The sequence below is a fragment of the Uranotaenia lowii genome, chromosome 3 (assembly GCF_029784155.1).
Source record: "Uranotaenia lowii strain MFRU-FL chromosome 3, ASM2978415v1, whole genome shotgun sequence".
NCBI classification, from domain to species: domain Eukaryota; kingdom Metazoa; phylum Arthropoda; class Insecta; order Diptera; family Culicidae; genus Uranotaenia; species Uranotaenia lowii.
The window spans coordinates 200,681,147-200,707,791 of record NC_073693.1 but is presented as its reverse complement, the minus strand read 5'-3'; the positions used below and the strand labels follow the sequence as shown (position 1 = coordinate 200,707,791).

At 35.8% G+C, this 26,645-nt stretch overlaps 1 protein-coding gene across 4 annotated transcripts in view; it reads right to left on the bottom strand.

Moving 5' to 3' along the window:
* The window catches only part of LOC129757648 (protein TANC2), a 392,643-nt gene that overhangs the window by 269,503 nt on the left and 96,495 nt on the right, over nt 1–26,645 (bottom strand). The window contains exon 1 of one of the 4 annotated variants that reach the window (XM_055754922.1): nt 22,446–24,238. The exons of the other annotated variants lie outside the window; for them this stretch is intronic. Within the exon in view, the coding sequence (XP_055610897.1) occupies nt 22,446–22,638 (193 nt within the window). The 5' untranslated portion in view covers nt 22,639–24,238. Of the gene's footprint in view, nt 1–22,445; nt 24,239–26,645 lie in introns of those variants that run through there. 4 annotated transcript variants of the gene reach the window in all.

Sequence of the window (26,645 nt, the reverse complement as noted above, 5' to 3'; positions counted from 1 at the left end):
CCTTTCTTGTACTGCAACTGGATGTCATATTTTGCGAGCTTTAAGGCCCAACGAGCGATACGAGGGGACTTGGATTCAATGGACATACTTTGCAAAAATGTCAAACTCATAGCATCAGTAGACACGACGAATTCCGAACCCTCGACGAAATGCTTGAAGTGCTCAATGCTGAGCAACACTCCCAAGCATTCGCGTTCGGTAGCGCTGTACCTCCTCTGCGTACTGGAGAGTTTCTTTGAAAAATATGCTATCGTTTTTCTTTCGCCTTCTTGGATTTGCACCAGTACTGCCCCAATAGCCAAATCACTGCTATCCGTTTCGATGATGAAGGGCAGACTGAAATTCGGGTTTGCGAGGACAGGAGCTGACACAAGCGCAGATTTTAACTTGGTCAATGCCACCTCAGCCTCAGCTGTCCAGGAAAACTTTTTCCGGTCTTTCTTCAGTAGATTTGTGATGGGAGTTGTTATTTCTGAATAATTGGAAATGAATTTCTGGTAAAAACCAGCCAGCCCCAAAAGGCGTCTTATTTCTTTTACGGAAGTTGGCGTCGGATAATCCAAAATGGGTTGAATCTTGGAATTATCCATCGATAGACCATCGGCGGATAATACATACCCTAGATAACGTATTTTTTCTTTACAGAAATGGCTTTTTGTTATGTTAATGGTTAATCCCGCTTTACGAAGGCGTTGAGCTACTGTACGAATCAATTCGAGATGCTCTTCGAAAGAGTTAGACATGATAAGGATATCATCTATATACACATACACCTTCGGTTCTAAATCGTGTCCTAGAACTCTCGACATCAAACGCATCATTCGAGCCGGTGCACCGCAAAGACCAAAAGGCATAACAATGAATCGGTAAAGCTTCTTGTTAGTTCGAAAAGCTGTCTTATCTTTGGATGATTTTTCTAGCGGAACCTGGTAGTACGATTCCGACAGGTCAATGACCGAAAAGAATTGGGACTTCTGAATCCTTTGAAGGATGCCCATCATGTTCGGGAACGGATAATCATCCTTTTTCGAACACTGATTCAGACGACGGCAATCAAGACATATTCGCCACTTTCCGTTGCTTTTCTTTACTGGCAGGAGAGGATTCAGGAAGTCGACCGGACCTGGACACTCTTCGATGACTCCAAGGCGTTGCATCCTTTCGACTTCAGCATCGATGACTTCCTCAATCATTGGTGACCATTTGTAGGATCCAATTTTCTTCGGCTTAGCTCCAGGCAATAACTCAATGGTATGCTCCATCAGATGAGTGCGTCCTAAACTTCCTTCGGCGGTTGCAGGTAGCTCTTGCACCGCGTCAAAAAGTTGATTACGCTGTTCTTCCGACAGGATATGCTCGGTAGGTAAATCCTTCGGTTCAGTAAACGGGTTAGTTGGAATTTCGATTGTTGGAATTTCTAGACTGGTATCAATATCGACAGTCGGTTCGCATGATTCCGCAGGAACGTTAGGTTGAAGCTGAAAACAAATTGGTTCTTCATGTTCTCCAAAATAATTTTCGACTCGTAGAAGATTCGATTCAGTATTATAGTTCACTTCCTTTGAGTCAAGGATTGGGGCCACTAACTGAAATCCAAATTTATCGAAAAAATCAATTCCTAAGATCAACGTTTTCCTCAACTCTGGTACGATTAGGACAGGTACAATGTGTGTGATAGATTCGATCGTTATTGGAAGATTGACGTACCCTAAGCATCGGTATATTTAGTGTGCCATCTGCTGTAGAGATTCGAAGATTGGCTGGATGAATTTTAAGTCCAAGTTTATCGAGGAGCTTCAGCGAACTTAAAATTGATAAACTTGCCCCCGTATCAGCCAAGCCTTCTATCTCTTCTGACAAGACTCGAATTTTAATATGTGGGCATCTATTCGGAGTAATTTTTACATTGTAAGTTTTAGGGAATAATGAATATTTTAGATTGGGAACCGTTGAGTGAGTTGATGAGGTTGAACGACTCCCATTTTCATCCTCCATCGCTAGTTTTTTTTCTCTTCTTCGGTTTGCGTATTCCCAAAATGACCATTTGGACAACGTGATGGGGTTGTTCCTGGTTGCCCGCAAATGTGACAGAACACGCTTTTGGGTTGGTCGCATTCACGCCACATATGTCCACTCTTTCTACAGTTCCAGCATATGTTAGTGATTCCTTCAGCTCGGGAATCTGGATTGTAGCTTCGGTTTACCTTTTGACCTGTTCCTACTCTTTTTTGCAACGCAAAAATTGCTGGATCCAAGGTATCCTTCTCTTCATCTTCCACTTCACTTTCGTCTGCAGATACAAGATGAATTGGTTTCGGCGTATTTGAAATACCATATAAGGAGGATTCAAGAGCATCAAACTTGAAACATAACTGTGCTAAGTGTTCCAAGGAATAGATAGTTTCCAGAGCGAGTCTACGTTTGTAGCTAATCTTCATATTTTCTACGATAATATTAAACTTTTCGCGAGGTGTCATTTTGTGAGTCATTCTCTGAGCTAATCTCTCCATTTCCGTCAAATAGGCACTAAATAACTCATTCGGCCGTTGCCGACGATTCCGCATTTCTTCCTGAATAATTTTGTCTTGATTTGGGTTATCGTAGCGCATTTTCAAATGTATAACCAGATTTTCCCATGTGTCAAATTTCTCCTCGTAGGTAGTGAACCAAACGTAAGCACCATCACGAAACAAAAGATGGGCGTGCATACGCAGATCCTGTTTATCGATACCATACGACTTGCAGAGAATATCTATCTGTCGAAGGAAGTCCATCACGGGAACAGGATTATTATCACCGGAGAACTTCGGCCACTTCTCTATAATGTTACACTGCTGATGAGGTAACCGTCTAGAGATGCCACTATGATTGAGCATCGGTGATTCAAAACCTTGGCGAGCAAAGGGTTCACCTCTGTAGACATCACGGAACCTCGGGTCATCCTGACCGATCGGCTGTCTCGGCATCTGAAACTCCTGCTGCATGAATGCTGTTCGATTATGGCTAGCTATGTTTTGCGAAGACCTATACGGAAATTCGCAAGGCTCTGCTTTCAATTCATCAAATCTCGACGACAGTTGCAGTGGCGCTTCCGGAATAAACGTCGGAACCCTCGGAACAACCGGTTCACGTAAATTTAAGTTAGACATGTGATCAGCCAAGTTCTCAACACGCCTCGAAAATATAATGTCGCTTTGTGGTTCACGGAGAAGTTGGTTAATGTAAGTCCGAACATATCTTTCAATTTCAGTGACATGAACATAATCTTTTCTCTCGAAATTTTCAGGGTTCATCTCTTCCATTTGACGCAAAGGAAATGTTGGAGCGTAAGAAACCTTCGTAGATTGTCGAGGAATTTTTGATTCAGTATAAATCAAATTCCCAGGATTTTCCCTTACTTCGATTGGATCTGACGGACCCCTACTAAATGGTGCTACATTCGTTGTTCGGGTGAATAGATATGGATTATAATTGTTAAGTCGATCTCGGGAACCAACTATCTCTTCAGCAATCCTTCCAGCGCAAGCATCCTGAGAACGGAATCTATTCTCAAAGTATTTTGGTTGATCGACACCTAACAACAATTCGTCTCGCTTGTTTTCAACTACTGATGGAGTAAATGGATGAGAGCTTCGAAACTGAACTGCATTACTAGTCGGAACGTATAGATCTACATTGCCTAAGATTGTTGGCAACGTTGTTCGAGAATCGATCGCGGAATGTCTTTGAGAAACTCGAGGAATCGCACCTAAGCTATTTACAACATTGGGTACCAATAAATTAGGTTCTGGTTCAAATGGAGCACTGGATGGGGAAATTTTGGAAGCATTTAAGGACCACGGCATGTCAGGATTGGTTTGAGGAACCCCTATATGTGTTTGACTAATCCCTACCGCTGCATCAAATGTCGAACCGGCACTAGTAGCAATCGGAACTGGAGATATCGTAACTCCCACCATCGAAGAAGACTTCCTAGGGTGATTACCATTTGATGAGGGATTCGAATTAGCTGATGCATTGGCTGAGATAGCCCCTGGTAATTCCTCAGTGGATTTTCTTACAGCTTCTGGAACCAGTGGAACAATCTGCATAACTGGATGGAAAGGAACTGCCTCTTTGAAATCAATAGCATAATATTGACGAGTCAATCGTCCTATCAAATCCAAAAGCAACGATTAGTTGTTACACTGATCATCATTTTCGGGTCGATAACGACGGATACGCTGATGGTAATGAACAAGTCGCGATAGACATTCAGGTGCCATGTTAGAAGCGAGCTTTCCATTTATCTCTTTTATTTTGTTTGGAACTTCAACATAATCATCAAGTAAATTGTAGGTGGAAAGCACCTTAACGATCGAAGGCTCTTCTTCTCTAATAAGTAAACGCAAAGTACGGCGCTTGGCCTCTAAAGATCCTTCAACAGATTCTGAACGAATAGTAAGCTCGTAGTCGATTTCATCCTCTTCGAGGTCTTGAGGATTAATTCTATAGTAATCCATTTTGAGTATATTATGTTAATCAAAGAATGTATCAGTAATGATAAATAATAATTAAGAATAAAATAAGATTTTAAGCCCAAGTTTTTTTTTTCTATTTTCCGAAATTTCCGAAAGAATAAATAAATAAATAAATAAATAAATGCGTTTTTCGGCCCCACGTTGGGCGCCAATAATGTAACGAATGCTAGAGCGAAGCAACCACCAGTAGTTTAAGCGCCACTCCCCGATACAGAGAGACTACTGAGGCTTGTTGGATGGCCCGGCTAAGGCTCTTATCTAGGGCGGGTTTAACGCAGCTCAAACACTTCAATCCCATTAAATAGAAACCCAATCGTAAAGTCCGCCAAACAGGTTCGTCTCAATTGCACAAGGTCGAACAAAAAGGAGTGAAGAATAATTTAACTATAACGGAGCGGTAAATAATAATTTAAATTTCCTAATCCCGAGCAATTCCCATGAATCTCATCATTAGTAACAGACACTAGCTTTGCAATAAGAAAAGAGCCGTGTATTCATTTTAGGTAGCAAAGCTTTCTTATTTAAACAAATCTTTCCCTAATGTGACGTCACCCCTAATCTCTTGGTCATTTAGTTGTTCATAAATATACAATTTTCAAGGAAAGATCTAACCTTATGTTCCTGTGAGTGGCTTACGGCGAGGCGATGACGGCTACACGATGACGGCTTGACGATGACGGCGACACGATGACGATGATCCGACGTAATCTTCGATGACGGTTGCTAGCTAGCATGTATCGGACACGTGGTTGGGCTTTTCACACGTGCTCAACGAGAAGGCTGATCAAAAGAGTGGTCAAGATTTGGCGACGGACCACGTGATGATGATCATACGAAGGTTCACTGAGTTAACGTTAGGACAGGCTCGTTAACCGGTGAATTCTTTTGTTGAGCTCAAAATCTGACGAACTTGGTGTGAAACGAAAACCGGATTCAATTTGCCAAACGGTCAATGCACACCTTTCTTGGCGGGTCGAAATCAGCACGCTTTGCTAGCGAGTTCAAATTGGCTATGCTGGAATCAAGCTCTGCGTAGTGGTTAATTGGAAACGATCCACATTCGAGCAGACTCGATTCTGATGCTCGCTAGCCAAGTGATGAACCGGCAATGGTATTTGGTTCCGATTTCCACTACAGGGCGGCAGCGTGACAATGAGATGACGACACAACCACACCTGCAGGGTTGAACGGGCGGAGGGTGGTTGGCGATGATTTTATTCGTTTTTCCGGATAGACAGTGTTGGTCGAAAGATTCTGGACACTGCCCTTCGGATTCCGTGTTCGTTGTCGAAGAAATTCTCCTCTCGACCCAAACCAGGACCCACGTTGAACAGTGGGTATTCTGTTCAACAAATAATGTGTTTTTAGCCCAAAATTCATCATAGAATGGTTCATTAACAATTTCTTACCGCTTTGTCACAAACACCGGTGCACACTTGGTGATGTGACACAATTCAGACCAACGTTGATACGACAATTTAGAAATCCTTTAAAACATAATCCGCCATAAGCCTAAAAACTCACTTTATTCTAACAAGATCAACTTACAATCACTTCCTGCACCTAATTTCACAGAGCGCGTGTTTGGAAGGTATTCAGCCGTCGAACAGGTCTGTTACCGACAACAATTTCCACAGAAATGACCCGAGATTGCTCTACAATTGTTGAAAGTCCCTATCCAAACCGCCTCATGAAACATTTTTAGAAGAACGCTATAGTACAATTATTCCCATCTCAAACAAAAAAAAATTGGAAATGATTGGGAGTTTGCCGTTCCGAACGACCAAATTTCCAAGTAATGAGATCTTATCGCGGAGCTCAAAAAAAAAATCAAGATCGCGCAAGCGCTCAAAAATCTCAGAGACCAAGCCTGGGTACCTAATCCTATTGACGAGTGCTTCACTCACATTTAATGACACGGAGGGAAATTTGTTTGCACATTTATTAAATATTTATATTTTGATATAAATGAATGTTACAAATGGCCAACACAAATAACTTAATTTTTTTAATGACCAAATTAGGTAAATTCATTTTGAAAAAAAAAAACAAATTTGCGACCGTTTGCTGATATTTTTTTCATTTCAAGTCAATTGGTTGGTTTTTAAAATAATAACAGTTCATAAAAGTCCAGAAAAAGCGATTTCCGGTGGAATGTGTCAACAATTTTTTTTATAATCTGAGAAGTAGCATCGCCAGTTCCCAAAGCGGTCCGAAAGAGGTCCGTTACTCTTCTATGGATAAATCCACTTTTGTTAAGCTTATAAAGCTAATGAACTAGACCCAATGTTCCAGTACTTGACCAAATTTGGATATATTTCCCACCCATGGCCGCACGGTTTTATTACCCGTCAGAGTTCCTGATGAACTCCTTCCTCAACAGGCCAATCTTCCCTGGTACTAATTGCAAACACCAAAATGTGTAGGCGAGGCAGGAAATCTTCAAATTATTCAAAACACGATTTACAACACCAAACCGGCAGGAGCCGGTAGGTAAGTCGAACAAAAAGTCTTATTTATCAGGTGCTAAGCTGTTTCCGTAACGCGAACAGCACACAAATTCGGACTGAATGATAAATCAAACTGCGGCCATTACCTACTACACTTAAGTCGGTGGCGGCGATAGAGTGGCGCTCGTTGTTTTCTTTAAAAACGACCAAGAACCAGTTGGAAGATAAACATTTGGTCTCTGCTGGACCTGTAGTTCTACGAACAAAACTAGACCCAAGCCCTCTTTCAGAAGGAAGTATATTTTCGGTACAACACCTAGTCGATAAACCACTAGCAAAACATTCATTTTTTCAGTTGTGATTTTTAAATTCGCACTTGTCTAAGAAACTCGAATACAAAATCTTTTAAAAGGTTCTCTAGTGACAACCAATGAATGGACACCCGCCCGGCTATGAATGAATGAATGTGAACAAGTGAATGAATAATGAAATGAGTAGCTCATGGTTTTTTTAAGTAGCTACGCCACTCGGAATAAATTTACGATTGTGGCTGGAGGTTAGTAGATACCAATGTTATGCAAACAAAATCAGCGAAACAATCGGTTGATTATTTGTAATGTTCAAACAGATTGAAAAAAAGGCAGTAGGGAGACAAACTGATTTTAGGTGTATTAGTTCAATTAAAAAAACTACACAAGATCTATCAAAACCAACTTAATTGAAAATGATTAGATTTTAAAACTTAAAACCTATAGTGGACTCAGTGTTTATTTTATGAAGGTACAAATGTACTATGAATGAAAAAAAATATCGTGCAGCACTAACTTTAATATCAAAATGATCATAAATAGTACTTCTGAAAAAAAGTGGTTGTATTACCCAAAAATATAAATTTACAAAGTCAGGTACCTCTAGCAAAAACTTAGTTTTTTTATTATAAGAAACCTAGCAGTACACAGACGGAAAATTTAAAATTAGTTCAAATTTCTTATGAATATTTGAAAGTACATAAGCAGCAATTTGTGAAAGTTTGGTCTGTAAACACGACTAATTTTTGCACATAATGTTACGCGTTCACTTTTTTATCGTTTTGATGTTAAAGCTAGTGCTGTACGGACATTTTTTTTATCAAGTAGTTATGATTAGACACAAATCTTAATATAAATTCCATTTCGGAAAAGGTTCGCTGTAGATATGCTTTTTTTAAAACCTTAGGAATGTTACAAGAAATGATTTAGTGAAAGCTTGATCTTCATGTTAACCTGATCTGTACAGTTTTTAAGCTTTTAGAAAACTTATTTCGACTGCAAAATTGTTTGACCTAAGAAAAACAATATTTAAACAAAACTTTCATTTAAAAAAATCTTATCCTACTACAGTTTACACCTTTTTTCAAAAACTCTACAAATTAGCTCTAAGTTGAGTATTTCCTTCCACACTTTTACAAAAGATACATAGGTATTCTGTTGTGAAATTCTCTTAGGTCTGCTGTCCTACCCGAAACTTGCTACATGAGATGATAATTGGCATTAACTACTCAAAAACATAAAAAAAAGATAACAATTTATTCACAAAATGGAAATTTACTACTATGACAATCAACTAAAGGATTAGATAAGTTTTGAATATTGATGGCTCATTCTACATGTACCATTTACTAATGAAAACATTTATGTTTTGTCTATGTTTTCTGGAGAAAGAGGACCCAAATGCTCAAAAATGAAAAATTTGTTCCTTTCATTGAAAATTGGATTTCGTGCAGTCTCTGTTCGAAAAATCGGACCAAAATCGGTCGAATTTTGGTCCGTTCAACGCGTGAATCGGTCCGAAAACAGACTAGAAAACTGACAGAATTCGGACCAATTCAGTGCTCTGGTGACACAAGTTTCCTGACGACGCGACGCTATTCCAAGAACAAACTGTCAAAACAATTGTTTCGGATTTTTATATCAAATTCGGTCCGATTCTGGCTAAAATTGCTCAGATCCCAGACCGTTTCTGGACGGATTCCGAACCAAAATAGGTTCGTTTTCTGAATTCTGAAATTTATTATTGCTGCCATCGTAAATTTAAATACTACTTGGATTTATCAAAAACTTCAAGTTACCATCAAGACGCCATTCACCGCCCAGTTAAGCGGATTTTCAACTTCAAACATGTGTAATAAAAAACGACGGCAGATTTTTATTCGCTTTCTTTTCCAATACATCCCAAAACTGCTCTACTTTAAATAAAAAATTTAGTGGAATGCGAAAAATGTACGCTTTTCAATATAAATAACTAAACTTTGGGGTGTTCAACTGGCCCTATTACCGCCCACTCGACTTTTTCGGGTATCGATAATGTTTTCTTAAGGAAAAACTATCTAAACAACACGGAAACTGTTCTTTTTAGTAGTTTCCATACAACAAGCTGTCAAAACCATATTTTGGCTGTTTAAGAGAATACATTTTGTGAAATTTTTTCCGCAAATTTAGTACAAATTTTAACAAAGTGCGTTGACTGACAAAATGATGATTCCCGGCAAACAACCTCAAGTAACCGGTTACTTTCAGCAATAAAACATCATTTTCTAACATAATCAAACTAAATGCTTCTTACAATTTACACATTTGACACAATACATGCGTTAAAAACAAAGAAATTGTGCGTGACCGGTCATTAGGAACCCACACTTTTTTTATACACCAATTACCGCCCATCACTAAACGCTTCAAAAAACAACAACTATTGAAAAAATCGAAAATTTTTTGATGCAAATCTATTCTACGAAAATAAAACTATCGTTTCAAGTCGATTTTAGGTCCAATAGGTACTATCTAGTAAACAAAAACCCTTTTTGCCCTAGGAGTACAGTAATGCTTAGTTCACTAACAGGCGTCGAATTCAATAATTTGACCGGAAACGAAAAACCAAATATTTTATTTCTGGCTATAGTTAACATAACTAAGTGATGTTTTTTCAGTGAAATGGTCGAACAATGATGCCGACACAGAACACAGGTCTTATATTTGGAGAAAACATCCCAGTTTTTTTCAAAATACACACAAAAGGGTGATTTTGGGCGATAAATGGTGTCTGGGCGGTGAATGGCGTCTTGATGGTATTCGGAATAAATTTATTTTATTTAACATCTAGATAACTCATTTTATTGAAATATAATATATCATTGAAACCAAACATTTTTCGGCAGGCTCGCGCTACCTCGAAGAATCTTTCCATCGAACAAATTTATGACATATAAAAAAAACTATATGGTTGCTTTGATTGAAACCGCGGTAGAGCGTTGCGAAACTAGACGACGCGGCGTCAATTCGACCAAAAAAAAACTGACCGAACATAAACCAAATCTGGACCGATTTGAACTGTCAGGTATTATCTTCGACGCTGCTCTTAGCAGCAGGGAGATGGCCTGGAAAATCGGACGAAAATCGAACGTTTTTTAACTGACAAGCTTTCTTTTGACAGTTATCGGTCCGATTGTCAGACCTGGCAACATTTTTCCTTTAACGTTTTTGCTTGAGCAATTCGTTCATAAAAATTATTGTTATTTTACAATAAAAGTTAGATAATCCTAACTTTTGAAATGAAATTCGAAAAGTTGCAAATTTTTTATGAAGATTAAAAAAATGGATGTTGTATTCTCATAACAAAAATTGCAGTTCATGTTGCCTAGTGTGGACTAGGCTTAATTGAATTGAATAATAAATTAAATACGCGTCTGTCTTTTTTATTTTCATTTTCAGCAACAGAAAAATGCAGCTATAAAAATTAATTTTTTTTTTCTCAAGGGTTGTAAAAGGATTCGTGCGGTTTGATTTCTTCAAAACGTTTACAAACTTATACATTGTCATTATTTCTTGGCGTTTTTAATTTTTTTTTTTCAGGTGACGTGAATTCTCTTGTTCATTTAATCAAAATTGTTCAAACTTTTCACACATTGGTTTTTTTTCATGCCTTCTATATTATGTTATATTTTCTTATGTCAATTGTTTTATTCTTTTATATAATGTTATATTTTATAATACTATGTTTTGTTATATTATTTTTTATTTTATTTCATTACAATATATTGTATTATATTATACTATTTCGTTTGACTGTAATTTATTATTTTTTTCGTTAAAAGATATAAACAACATGGACAAGGGCATCTGGGTATCCTCGTTTTACAAAAGGAGCGGTTACCGTGTATGCTAGTTCCCGTTTTGAATACTGGACGTTCCTCAATTTATGTCAAGGGAATTTGGCATGGTTGAGGAAAAGAAAGTGTTTCATTACTTTTTGTAAAATAAGGACGCACTCTTTTTTCGGAAGCCTTGGCGGCGGGATTATAATTTGCATGCTATCTTGGTTAGTCAACAACATGGTTATAGCTTCTCGAGACTTTTCCCCTTTTCACCCTGGATACCGTAAGTGCCTCTGCTCACGATTCCATTCCCTTAGAAGTCTCAGTGGGTGGTTATTATTGTGTTGCGTGGTAGCCAAGATGGACGTGTGGGTTATTTTTTTTGCCACAACCGCGGCGCTGCCGTAAACCCAAGGTGGATACAATACATACAATACATACATTAAAAAAATGGATGTTGGATTCAGATATTGAAGTAAGAAATATAATTTTGAGTTCAGATCAGATTTAATTTCTACGCTCAAGCGTTTCACGATTAATATAAATTCACTATTAATAATATATTGCAGAGTGAGAATCCTCTGAATATTTGAAAGAAATTGAAATCTAGATTTTTCAAAGAACGAAATCTTCAAAATGAATCCAAATTTTATTTTAAAATTGTGGTTTTTTCTGGTTTGTTTTTCCAACAACTTTGTTAGAATATGAAATTTAAATTTTGAATCCAGAATTAAAAATATGCAACTGAGATCAAAATTAAGAATATGCAACTGAGAATTAAAAATATGCAACTGAGATTAAACTGAGAATTAAAAATATGCAAACCAACATTTGAATTAGATTATTTTTTTTTCTCAATAATTTTCCAACTGGATTTCAAGAACAAAACACTAAATCTCACATGAGCTTTCATTTCGTCGTTTGAAACATCTTAAGAATTCACAGAAAACTGCTTCAAAAATCCAATTATCAATTATTCTTACTGCAAAAATAGAGAAAGATTTTTCACTATTGATAGAAATTGGTTAGCTGGATTTCAGGTTATTCATAAAACTTCGTAAAATTACAGATAACTAACCTTATGTTTTTAAATATGTATTTTCTTTGTCACTGATTTTGCTTCTGTCAACAGTTTGCGATACGGAAGTTCTTAATGATGAATGTTGCAAAATAGAACATTCAGATTCTTTTCGTATCGTTTCTTTATCGGGATTATTTGGTTTTATAGATTCTTTGTCGTTTTTCCTTTTTACACTAAGTTTTCGATAAAAAAAAACATTTCTTATCAAATTCAATGTATTACCAATTTTGAGAAAAAAAAATTATAAGTCCATGCCATATATCAAGGTACAACTATCATTTTCCTTGCTCAATCTGATCCTTTTTTTCAATTTTGATCGTGTAAAATTTTAAGTAATTTATCAGTTTTTATTGGCTTCGGGAAATCCCAAGATATTCTTTGCATTTCCCAGAATACCGGAAATTCCTGAGTTTTTTTTCCTCCCGGGAATTCCTGATCGGGAAATCCCGAGTAGGACACATGTTGTCCAGGCTACAAATATTCTAAATGGGAAGATGTTGCGACTAGTTTATGTCAGTTTTTTTTTTCGTAATAAAACTGTTTGTAATTTTTTTTAATTTCATTCGACGTAATGAAAGCTCGCGCGAGAAATAAAGATTGTGAAATCTGATTAAAGACATTCAATTTCATTGTTTATAAGCAAGTTTGAACCATCAAAATCGGAAATATTCTAACTTAAGCTTACCACATATTTTCTGCCAATATCCGTGCCGTGTAATTTCGAGTTATTTTCCAAAAAAATCGTTCATGTTAATGTTGATAAAATGTGTGTGTGTGTGTGTGTGTGTGTGTGTGTTCCAACCAACGACCCCCTGAACTGGCAGGTATGTTATGCAAAGGAGTCAATTTTAATCCATTTGATTAAAATTGTTCAATCGCGGATGCTGGTGGTGTTAGCTCTATTGAAATTCCAGAAACCCATTTCAGAATGACAGAGACCTAGCTGCACATCCCGAGGTAACTTTCCTTATCAATAAGCCCCGCCCAATCATAGCCACATGACCAAATGGGTCATGCGATTATGATCAAACTTTCCATCTTTTATTGTTGACATACCCGGGTACTTATTCAATATAATTGTCTAATTATATAAAACTAGTATCCTAGCAGGTCCAATTAAAGATGGACGTGTATATAGTTTAATACATTTGGTTTATTTTTCCTATTATGAATAAAGTAAAATACAATTATAAAGAAAATATCATTCTTACCGAAGAAGCTGGAATACAAATATTGTTAGTGTACTTATGATATATTTGTTGATAATAGTTTAAAATGAAAAATTAATGAATTATTCCAATTTAATATGTATTATTTTCACTACATCTTACTTTACCTATAACTGTTTAAAGTTGTGATGCTGACTGTTTAAAATATAATATTTAAAAGTTAATTGTAGTTCAAAAATCACAACCTGAATAAATGAAAAATAATGTTTAATTGAATTGTCCATGAGTTCATGGATAAATAACATAATGGATAATTGTAAGCAGAATGATAAAAACAATTATTATCAAAACTTGAAAAGTACAACTAAAATAAGCCAGTTCGAACCAACAGTACAAATACGTTTACGTGGAAAAGTGTGAACAACGGAGCGAAGAACGATTTGTTGACGATTAATTTTCCGGTAATAATAATGATTATAATAAAAATATTATCCTTTCATCTCAAGTCGTGTGTCAGTAGTATTTCGTGTTAAAACAACTTGATTCGATCTTATAATCAGCCTTGCCAGATCTACGGATTTCTCCGTAGTTCTACGGATTTTGACAATTTCTACGGAGCTCGATGCTCCAAATCTACGGATTTTCAGCATTTCCTACGGATTTTCTACGGATTATCGAATAAATTCAAGGGATTCTGCGGATAAATGAAAATTCTACCTGACGACCAAAAAAAAAAAAGGTCATCAAGTTTTATTTAGCCGAAAACAGTACATTTTTCGATTTTCGTGAAATCTACGGACTTAAGCGGTTTTCAATCTGGCAACGCTGCTTATAATAGATGCTTTCGCATTCATCAATAACCTGGTTCGAACAATTTAGATGAGCAGATTTAGCGTACTAATAAAAAAAATGAGGTCTGGATTCTATCAGAAGCATAAATTTATGGTCGCTTACTTACGTGATCAAAAGGTAGTTCGATACCAACCCTCAGATTAAAGTTAATCGTCTTCCAATCCCAAACCAGAGGAGAAAACCTACCTTATCGTTTGGGCTAATTTCCGGGGCAAAACTTACGGACAGTTTAGGAAATCCAAGTTAAATATGAACATAATTTGCATTCCATAAGATGTCATTGGGTTTGGTTGTTTTGATTTTTTTGTTTCGCTCACTCCAGTTGATGAGGCGTTACGTTCCGTTATCATCGCAATAAGGAACATCACGAGGGGTTTGAGTATTTGCTAAATTATTCTTAACCCAACAACACTTCACGATTCAGGAACAAGATGAAATTGGAACAATTTGTTTGCATTTTCAAATGCAATTTCTTCCACTTTATCACCATTTTAAACAAAAACCTCCATTTTCTATCGCTTCAAAGCACTTTTAACACTAAAATCATAGCAAAATTAAAACTTTAAAAGGTAACTTGACTGATTAAATAAACAAAATTGTTTCACTGTAAAGCAGGAATACTTATTTCTAGCAGAGTTGCCAGACCATCCATGTTAATGTTGATAAAATGTACTCTAAAAATTAAGACGCAAAATACAAAATTCTAATGAATAAAATCAAATTATTGTTTGCAAATAAAGTGAACAAAATCGGACTACATCTTTGCAATCTAGCTTGCTTAGTTTTATCTTATTGGAATCCGATATTCGGAACTAAATTTCGATCAACAAGTAAGAATTTTTTTTATAAAAACTGTATTAGTATTGTGAACCTGAAATAAAAAATGTCGAGATTTTGGCTCTAGTTCTGAGTCGTTTATCAAAATTTGATTGAGAATTTGAAATTTTGAAAACATTTCACTTGGAATTTTTGGACCCTAATGGGGTAGGGATTAAACACCCCCTCTATATCCCTCTCTAATAAACTATAATCAAAGTATAAAACGATACCGTTCAGCGTTCTCCTGCACGATCTTCAGTGAAAAATACGCGGATACAACTTAGATGTTTTACTGAAACCATGTTTTTCCTATTTTATAGAAATTTAAGGTCATTTTTCCTCGTAAATAATTGCTGAAACCATAAGTTTTCAATGATTGTGTGGCTTTTACAACATTACTTTTGGATATTTTATAAATTATCCAAAAAAAATTTAAAAATTTACAAGTCTGTAGTAGATATTTGGCCTATTCGGCCGAATACTTAGCTCAACTATTCGGTGAGCCGAATATTCGGCTTAACGGTTTTTTGGCGGTATTCGGCGCCGAATATTCGGCCAACCGAATATTCGGTACATCTCTAGATAAAACCTTTATTGAATTTTGGTCATAATGATAACAACATACAGAAAAATGTTAGATACCAGCAAAACTTTCCCTCACATTCGATGCACTCAGAAACACATACAGTACATTGCAATGTATCTCTTGAAGAAGGCCAAGACCAAAGACCGAAACGTCGGGCAAATTGAAAATTCTAATAAATGCTTTCTTCTGACTGAAATGCCAATTTGAATTATCAATTTAGATATTTCAGCATTGATTATTTTGATTCAACACAAAGCGGATAAACAGAGCCAAGCATACCTCTTGCAATAAGCAAAAACGATGCTATTTTAAACCTTTAAAGTGAATTCTTAGATTCACTATTTTATCTTTTAGTTTGATAAAAGTGATCACAAAAATGGTCCCTTTAAAACCAAAACCTTTCTAGTAAATTTAGAACGGTTTTTCTCCGTTTAACTGAAGCTACTGTTTGATGCGAATATAAATTGATCCTCTCCTTCTCTAGCCAACGTAGAGTTAATAATATGGTATGGTATCGTTTTAATTTGATGAGGCATTGTGCTAATGCAATGGGTACCAGTCCCCACAATTACTTCTAAATTACATAATACCTTGACAAGTAGTATGATAGTGCCGTTTAAAATCGTTGTTAAGCACGTGCTTTTCCATCTTCCGGATTTCCCTATTTAGTTTTTCAATGAAATATGATAGATTTCTAAAAAACTTAACCTATACCTATTATAAAATATCTAGAAAACCAAACGTATACATATGTATACGTAGAATCTGATAAAAAATAATGTTTCCTCGAAGAGATTTCATTACTTAATACTGAGCGCACACCTTTCGAGGAAATGATGGCGAGGATCTCCAAACCACCAGCCCATAGAAATTGTAGGCTATGTTTTCCGTGTGACCGGGATTTGATCTAATGACTGTTGGCTTGGAAGACTTCAACGCTAAGAGCGGCAAACTAATAAGATTGTGATTTTGTCTAACGAATGTTATGGTTTTTCTTATTCAAACAATATATTTCCGTCACAATTATAGTGTCAAAACTCCAAGACATACAGATAAACTTATTTCATCATGCAACTGGTAGTGTTTCCGTTGTAGTTAGTTGTAGTGTTTGCCAACACAAACTCTATCGGTTTAAGTAGAAAGGCTCTTCAACGCGCAACTCCAGAGCTCCACTTTTGCCCCCACATATGTTGAACCCGACGACACGGACGCGACTTGACACACTCGAGTGATCTGAATAAACTCATAAAAATGCTGAACCATCCAAGCAACAAACAACGAGCTGTCGAAGATCGTCCGGGTCGTTCTCAGCTCAGTCAGGCTTAGACTCAGACCATTCACTTAACACATAAATATCGCCCAGCAGCCAGCAGAGTAGCGCGCTTCGCAAAAATCCCGATCAATCACTTTCGCTGAATGGGGGGATCTGTCTGACGGATTCTTCCCATGAAGAGCTGCGCAGCGCCACGAGAAGCTGTTGGGTGGGATCCAAGAAGATCCAGCCAGACCCAAGCCTGCAGTCTCAAGAAGCAGCAATAGAGAGGAAGCCATATGCCTACCTACAACCAGCCACTTGAACGGGCGTTAGTCGGTGGGTTTTTGAATTGTGAATAGAGCGAAGAGACTGGCGGACGGCCGCGGCGCGGAGAAACCTGAAGCCGAAAAAAAATTTGTTTTCCAAAAAGAAGAAGCCAAATTCAAATATTGACCGAGTCATTAAACGATAGTGGAATGGGTTTGGGTTGGGATCGGGTCGACCCCAGAAACGGCAGCTAGGAAGCATAAGATTTCCGAGTGTGTGCTTTGAACTTGTTCGTTCGTTATACATAAAAAAGTGGACTGTTTCTTTTTTTTCGTTTTGGAAACCCCTTTTGATCTCTTAACGTTCAAATGATTAGGACCATGTGTGTTGTGGTTGAGGACGGTTTTTTTGAGCTCGTCGTGACTATCGGCAAAAAGATTTGATCAACCCGGTGAACGGAGAGAATAAAAGCAATCTGAAGCAATTAAAACGTTTTATTTTATTTAAAAAAAAACTGTTAACTGTCTGAAGCAAGTTTTAAAGTATTTGAAATCTCAATTAAATTCAATTTACCTATGTTTACAAATAATAACTGATAATAGTTTTTGCTTCTATGTTATAAAGAGGCGTTAAAGAAATGTCAGTGAAATGTTTGATTGCATCATCATTGCGTCAACAAAGGAGTTTTGGAATTATTTTAAGCTAGAAAATTATATAAATATATAGATTTTTCTAAGATGCAAAACTATTTGAAAGATAGTCAAATGTTATGCTGATCCAGGACAAATTACAAATTGTTGCTTAAACGTGATTTAGTTTACGATTCCTTCGAAACTCCAGCACTGTTTTGAAAAAAAAAATCACTGAAATCATATCATAAATTATTTAAAAAAAATTACAATCTTCAAATCTAATATTTTCTTCAAATCTAATATATTCTTCAAATCTAATATATTTGATCCCAAGTATGCGATTAATGTTTTTCCACCACCTCTTGTTTTTAGATAAATTTTGAAAATGGATCTTTGATACTTTTTAAAGCAAAACGTTTTGCAGTGTTTAACAGGAGGTCGCAGCAAGCCGTGCCTGAGAACGGAAGTGTTTTTCCGACGACGGTTTCGAAATTCATATTTAGCTAAAATTAGTAACAGTACCAAAAATACACAATGAAAAGGAAATGGATTTCTAACATAATTTTCTCACTCATGATTATCACACTATCTCCAAATATTATAAATTTAACTGATAAAATGAATAGAAATTTCCAAAATAAACCTCAATAAAAGTAGCAAATCTATGATATTTTTAGTAAGCCATTGATAAATTTTGCAAAATGGTACACCTAATTCTGAACTACAAATTTTCTTCAAAATGATTTCCAAGCAACCTAGTTTTCAAATTTGAAATAAATATATCCATAACACAAATTAAAAAAAATATATGAATACTAAAATAAATGTCAGATCAGGTTAAAAAATTAACCATGGTTAGGAATGATAATAATAGTTATTATTATTCATGCTCATTTAAATTTCTTTTGTTTATTTTCATGAAGGGTTCATTAAAAAGTTCCGCTGTAGTGTTTGAATTTGAAAAAAAAAATAATAATCGCGATTGGAAATGTGGATTTTTTATTGGTAAAAAGTTAAAGGTACATATTTTTAGAACACAGAAATTCAGAGTTGAAAAACATACACAAACTTATCGAAAATATTTCTTAAAATTTAAAAAGCTTGACTTTAAAATTCGATCATTTTTTTTTTTACTGAAAAAATCTGTACTATAACATTGGGTATATTTATTTGAAAATTTAAACAAAATATGAAGATGAAATAGATAAGTTTTTGAACATTTAAGAAGGATCTTTTTTTAAATAAACATTTAAATAAAAATTTGTTTAAAGAATATAATAACTAATTCAAGAGAACAGCATTTCGTGCTTATGTATGTTTCAATGATTCATTTGGTAGATTCAAATGAACTCAAATCTTTTGTTAAATATGGACTATCACATTTTTGTTTGATAATATGGAGTTTTAAAATGTTTTAGTATTATGTGATCTCATTCATTGATAACTGATTAACTATCAAACTTACATTTATACTTCATTCAATAAAGGAATAATTTTGATGATGATGACTATGCATGATCTAAAACAGTAAAAATCAACCGTTTTTAAAAATTAGGGAATATATCATTACAAGTATTTTTGACATTACTGCAGAAATTTAAAAAAAAAACTTGATTTCATTCTCAGAAATATGTTGGAACCTGCGAAAGAACCAGATTTATGCTATAAAAAGTATCTAACATTAAATTTGGTTTAAAACTTCTTCTAAAATTCATTAAATGAGGAAAATTAAACAAACAGAAAACTTTTAGAACTTTTTTCGCAGAACTCAAAATTACTTGAAATCTTGATGAAAGTTGATAATTAATTTAAACTTTTGTTTTGAAATGTTATGTTTTTGTTTTCAAGTTTTGTTGATAAAATTGCAGAACTTCCTTGAAAGATTTTAGCCTATTTTGAAAAGTTGTTACAATAACAACAGCTGATAAAAAAAAATGTAAATTTTGTTGCCAAGTGTAATTTATCAAAAACTTATGTGATATTGAGCATTTAGTAGGACAAGAAACACTAATTAAAGGTAAGACTGAAATTGATTTCTTGAAGAATATTTCATATCAGCATATCATTTTTAATGACATAAACGATATTTTTTAAATCAAAATTTTTAGTTATAAGGTAGAGGATATAAGATTTTAGATTTCTTTTGCTAATTCTGTTGATCATCGTGAGAAGTAATTGCCTGTTACATGGTTGCCAACTTGTCGATATTAGAATTCGATGAATTGATTTTGAAGTTTACAACTCTGTTCTTGTTTAGTCACACTACTTAATAAAAACCCATTCTTTTGACGAGGTAGGGGTTTTGTATGTAAAGTTTAGAGTTTCAATATAAAAGTTTGATTGAATTACAATTCGAAATTAACAATTGAAAATTAGTTTCAATTCGTGAACGTCATATAGTGTGGTAATATGAAATGTCTCAAGCCTAGGGTAATTTAAGATTTAATTCCGCCGGAGGTGAGCCTAATTTCTGACTTGCTCGTTAACAGTTTTTTTAACACCTTTCAAATCAAGTAATTTTTCGACACTCCAGTGAAAATTTTACTTGGAAAATATCGTCATGGGGGGGTTAAACCCCTAAACCCCCCTTCCCCCCCCCCCTTCGCACGGCCTTGCAAACAGACAAACAATTCGAAAAAGCCACCTTTGAAAATTCGTCAAAAATTTTGTGTTTCGTATTTTGACGATCCAGAAATGCAAAAATGTGCCAAATTGCGTCAACTTTCAGTTCCAAAATTTATTTGGTATGATTTAAAGATATTTGACGGTTCACTGATTGAAAACTACGGTTTTACACCTTTTTTTAATTTTTTTGTGGTCATGATCTCAACAAATTTCCAAAAAAAATACATCCCTATGTGCAACGTATAGCTAAATAACTTCAGCTTTCTTGGACACTAAGTTAAAATTTAAGGGAGCATTCCGTAGCTGTTCTACAGTCTTTTTTCCGATGCATGATTTATCGGATTTTTTTTTTTTCTTTGACTTTGAATAACGGAAAACTTTCGGAAGATTTCAAGAATTCATTGCGGATCCTTGAAATTTTTTTTTTATTGGATGCACCCGACTAAAGTTAAAAGTTAAACTTCCTATTGTGTCATATTGACACTAAAGAGCGGATTAGGATTAATTTTAACATTTTTGCAGGTTTAACAAATTTGAAATTTTGGTAACTTTTATAATTTATGTAGTTTTTGTATATATTTTAGCAAATTTGTTTTTTTTTCTTTTAAAGTTTGTTATTTTTGCCATTTGTTTCGGTTTTGTTGTTTTTTTGTTTTGTATTTTAGTCATTTTTTTTTTGTCATTATTGTTAGAACAAATGTTAGAAAAATCTATAGTCTCACAGAATTTTGAGCAATTTACCGTCACAGAATCTGTGTCACAGAACACTTTTATGTAGAAATACTGACAGATTTTTTAAAGGTTTTTAAAATGTGCACGTATTTTCAAAATCATAGTTGCAATCATTGCACAATACTTTTTGTATTTCTAACTTTAAATTGTAAAAATTTTGCGACAGCCTTGTATAATTATCATTTATCGAAGTGTATATAAATTTTATTAAATTTTTTTTTTCAATGTATTTTTGTTTCATTATTGTTTTGAGGATCACATTTGTTGAAATAAAAAAAAACATACTAATTGGAAATTTAGTTTGAGATGATGTTTGGGGAGAGTTGTGATTCATTTAACATGGCATTTCTTAAACATTATGTAGGTATAAATCCATAAGATTCAAAGATTTCAAAGTTTTATGCATCTTTAAGTAATTTGACATTGAAATTCAAATTTCGGTATCCTTTTATTCATCTTTTGGAGATTTTTGAGGGTAAAAAACCGAAACTTTGAACACTTTGAAGCACCTCTAAATCAAGTCTAATTAAGTTGAAATTTTTCAAATTATTATTTTTTGCCTCACAACATCATTGGAATAAAATTTTCCCATACATTCATTACCACCTTACTGCACAAACATTGAGTTTGATGCTCAAATATCACCTGCATCGAAGTTTTACTTTTACTCACTGACTGGGGGTAAAAAAGGCATCTCTGAGTGTGATGAACTCTGCCAGGTATCAGAATGAGGGTAGGCTTAATAGCGGCACGTTATCCAAAATTGTGCCTAATACTTACTATTTTGTTTTGTTTATAAATTTCATTTGGTTCATGGTTTTTAACGTTTGAAAAAATCAAGAACCGTAATACCTGAATTTGAGTGTTAATGAATATTCGAGAATTTTTAAACAATTAATTTGAACCCTACTTAGTAGGTGAGCTACACGAACCGACTGGATAAAGCTTGAAAAGATGGGTTTGTTGGACAAATTAAAGGTTGAAAAAATGGGTTCATTGGACGGATAGAATCTTAGTGTTTTACATGTAGCTCAGATTAAGCTTAACACGTTCGAGACCGATTGCACACCGTGTGTGCAATGGAATTTTTGTGCCTTTGTCAGAACAATCATTCATTGTGAGTTTACTATTGCTCGGAAAAATAATATTTTTAGACCAATGGAATCCGAAAATGTTAGGCAAAATGTATTGAGAAATGGTTTTGATGAAATTCAAACGACATAAAAGTTATCTAAGAGTAAAGTACTATGAGTTCGAATGTAGTGAAAAGGCCTCCGTCTCGAATGGGTTAACTGAGATATTTCGAAGTATTCTGCAATGATAATTACCTAGTACACTGAGACTCAGGCCACTTCCAGGTCTACCGTTGCGTCCGCCTCCAAGCGGTCCGCTTACCGGCGTTACTCTACCACTGCTCATCAGTTCATCCTGTCGACTAATAACGCGACTATCATCTCCGGAAATTTTCAAAGACGACGTAGAGCCACTACTGCTCGCAGCATTCGCAGTGGTGATCGGCATTTTCAGGGTAATCAAACGCCTTTTCAACCCATTGACAACATTGAATGTGTTCGAGAAGTGACAGACAGAAAAGTGCACCGATTGTGGCTCTTATCAGTATTTCACTATTTATAATGCAAAACAATATTGAAATGGATCACTGCTTCATTGAAGCCCTCTCGGTGAATCTTCTTGACAGTGTATAAAATTCTCAACTATCCACAGTAATCGATGGAATGTACACAATCACAAAAGGCAGCACTCATGAAACGGCACTTTTATTTCAATAAGCTTAATTTCTAACCATAAACGTAATCTCGCGCTATGAGAATTTATCTTCATTCCATTACAATCTGTTACACGGTGCTTCTTTGAGTGGAATTTTTATGCTCCAATGTTATCTTCGTTCCATTCGTATCTTCGTTATCTGAGTCTTTTGTTTGGTCATGTTCTTTCTCATTATTTCTGTAAATTTATAGTTCCACTCACACTTACGACAGCCTTTGACGATTGGCCGCAGACTTCATGGAAAAGATTCCCGTGGAACGAGCTCCAACATTACATAATAGTATTCCAGGAAAGGGCTACGGTGGACCGAGTATCATCATCATCATCATCATTTCACGAAGAACACAAAGGAGGATGGCTTATCCCAGTTGGAAGATTGGTTGCACTTTTTATTCCTCTAGGAACTTGCACGGTAATTGTACAACACACGTTTGGCCACAGGTACATAAATTATGTATTATAATTAAAAGAAATGGTCTTCTTGTGGTGTTGCGCCAGACATTCGTAAGCTCTGCGATGTGAGGTCGATGGTGAAGAAGATGATGGCCATGAAGCATACAGTCTGCTGCTTTTTACCGGAGCTTCTCGCTTATTCTTAATTACACTGGAGAGAAGGCATCCTTTGTGCAAGATGCAAGTGGTTCAAGAAAAACTTTAAAACGATAATTTCATCGATCTTCGCTATAATAGTTTTATACCCATTAGCTCAGGATACACTCTACACATCAGTGCATTTGAGGTCAGAAATCAAATACTGATATTGACCAACTCTACAAACACCGGCTTCCAAACAGTAGAGATTTTAACAACCTCAACCAAACTGTGAATCGATGTTCACTTCAAGTAATCACTTGTGGATATTCCAACTTAATTCAGCACAACGTTTCATACCACCTTGCGACATATTCATCAACAGCCTCCACAAGCTGATTTATTTGAACCCCACTTGATGTTTCCAAAATTATGATTCACATATCACGGCATTCCTAATGCATGCGGCAGAGCTCTCTTATCGCGCGACCACTCCACGCTTCGTTTAATCCCAGTATGTATTCAACCAACAGAACTCGACTTCACCTAGCACGAGTATTCTTTCACTTCACCTTTCCGTAAATACTCGGCAGCAGTACACAAAAGAGGAAAGAACAAAATTTCGCACATAAATGCTGAAGCCTTTTGCAACTCGAAAAAAAAAACACGAATAAAAACCGGTATGCCAGCTAGAGCTGGTAAATATGGTTCATCGAAAAAAAAAACAACACAACAAAAACTTGTCCGAGGTCTTGCCTCAACGAATGGGCGCAAATTTTAAAATACGTCCGACGCGATCGACACTAGCTCAACGACTGGAGCTGGTCAGCATGATATGAAAAGTTGATTCTACCATACGACCTGCTGGAGGCAAATCTGCTCGAATTACCTTTGGCCGGCGCGCAACATTTCTGAAGACAGTAAAATCGCCCAGCTTCAATGAAAATTTAAAACTTATCATTATCAAACAAATCTTTGTAGCATGAACACCGAAAACAGTGTTGCACAACACTTTGCGACAAAAAATATGTAGCGCACCGGATGAACAAACTGCTCGATTAGAGCGAAAATCGTTAGGCGCAACGGAAGAGAGCTTTCCTACCGCCTCGTTCATAGTTCGCTGTATGAATCACGAAACCATCGAGCGGCGACAACGTGGAATTAATCGAGCGCGAGATATTCCGCAAACAAACGAGCGAGCAACGAACAGGTTGTGACTTGATTGTTTACGAATGGGAAAGCAGAACGGATGAGAATGGTTTCAAATTTGCAAAGTTTGTGTGATTCCACAATATACAGCTTTCTGATGGAATCGAATGACTGATTGGGAATCGATTGATGAAAGAGTGCAAGGATTAATTTCCTGTTGTTTCTTGATAAAAATACTTCTGGATCGAAAAACGCTTCCGAAAGATATTGAATGTACTGAATCAAAGCAATCTAAAGATTCTTTTTAATTCAACCACGGTACCGATACCGTGGTTGAATTAAAGGAATCTTTAGATTGCTTTGATTGTTGAATCATTCAACCAAGTAGGCTCACAACACAACAGAGGGAGATATTGAATGTACATATATCGGACAAAGTGAACATATCGATTGTTTTCAATAATGAAGAGAAAGCTTTTCGGGAAGTTCACTACTTTTTGAAGAAATTTGTTTTATACAAAAAGCAACAGCGCTGTGTGCTGAACCATAAAAACCAAACTCTTTCTTTCGCTTGAATTATACTGTAATTTTCGAACTGGGCTACCACTTCTTCAACATCCATTAAAGCACTAATCACAATTTAAGCGCACTTTGATATCGAGCGTCGCTCAAATTCAAAATCGAGTTTCCTTAGGTCGATAACTAGCCAGAGCCTTTAAACGATGTCCGTGCTTGTAAGATCCCGGTAAAAACCACAAATTCTAGAGAAGTTGTATACATGCAATCAAAAGTAAATTTCGATTCTTATTAAATAAGTGGGCAATAGGCGATGGATGCGCTCGCAATAACGGTACACTATTTCCCATGTGTAAAAGTGTGAAACCAATAGCCTTCGCTTCAATTTCACACAGTTTTCATCCGATTGCCATCAAATTTTCAGGGATTGAAAAATAACTATTAAATTTCATTTTATTGTTATTGTCCGCATACCGATTCAGCACGTCCTTGGAGTAGAGGCATGAGGCCAAATCCGGCCAGAAGATTGGGATCTGTTTGAAGTCGGCCTTCACCTATGTTTCGTCGTCCATGATGCAGCATTCAACTTTCGTCAGCATGTTGAGGTATAACTTCCTGGCACGGGTTTTGGTGGACTTGTTCTGCTTCTCGTCGTGATGAGGGGCCTTTTGTACCTTGAACGTTCGAAGCCCAGCCTTAGCTTTAACCTTCTGGTGCAGCTTCTTAGCCACATCCCGAACGGAGGCGGTCGGGTTTCGGTTGAAAGCCCCAACTACGCGGTTGTGATTTTTGGTGTTGTACGGAATACTTTTTCCTACACTTCTGGGCTTCCGATCGGTGGTCAATCGTTCCTCGAACCGCTTAATCACTAGCGACACCGTGGAATTCGCGATTCCCAACATTTGAGCGATGGAACGATGTGAACGATCCTTGTTCTCGTGATAAATGCACAAGATTTTATCACGCACGAGCGGTTCTTTCTACTCCATTTCCGCGAGTTTTGATCACAGGACTTTAAAACTTGCAGGATTTAAACAATGGACTATGAACTAAATCCACTCAAATTTTCATTAAATTGTACCCAACGGTTAAAAACGTTAAAGCAATATCATAGTGTGGCAATTTCATCGTGGGCAACCTTTATTTGTCTATCTTTTATGAATAGCATGTACTACTACAACACCGTACTATCATCACTATCATCTATCATTCTCGTGTGAGTCATCATAACAAAGTAAAAAATGCATTTGAAAAGCATCATAAAACTAAAACCAAATACACAAAGGTTTACTTTAGACCAAAAATAAAGCTACATTTAAAAAAAAAAGCTCTAGAGAAAAACGGTGTAAAACTTAAAAGCTTCAGTCTCTTTTGATTCATCGTAAGAGGGTGAATATGAATAAAAATTTTAAAAAATATTTTTGAGCCAAATAACACTATAGCTTTATGTAAACATTTCTAAAAGTCATTCTTGAGTTTTTAATATTCAAGAATTTGATTTATTTAACAACTTTGTTTGACACTACAGAACGTTTTGACTTATG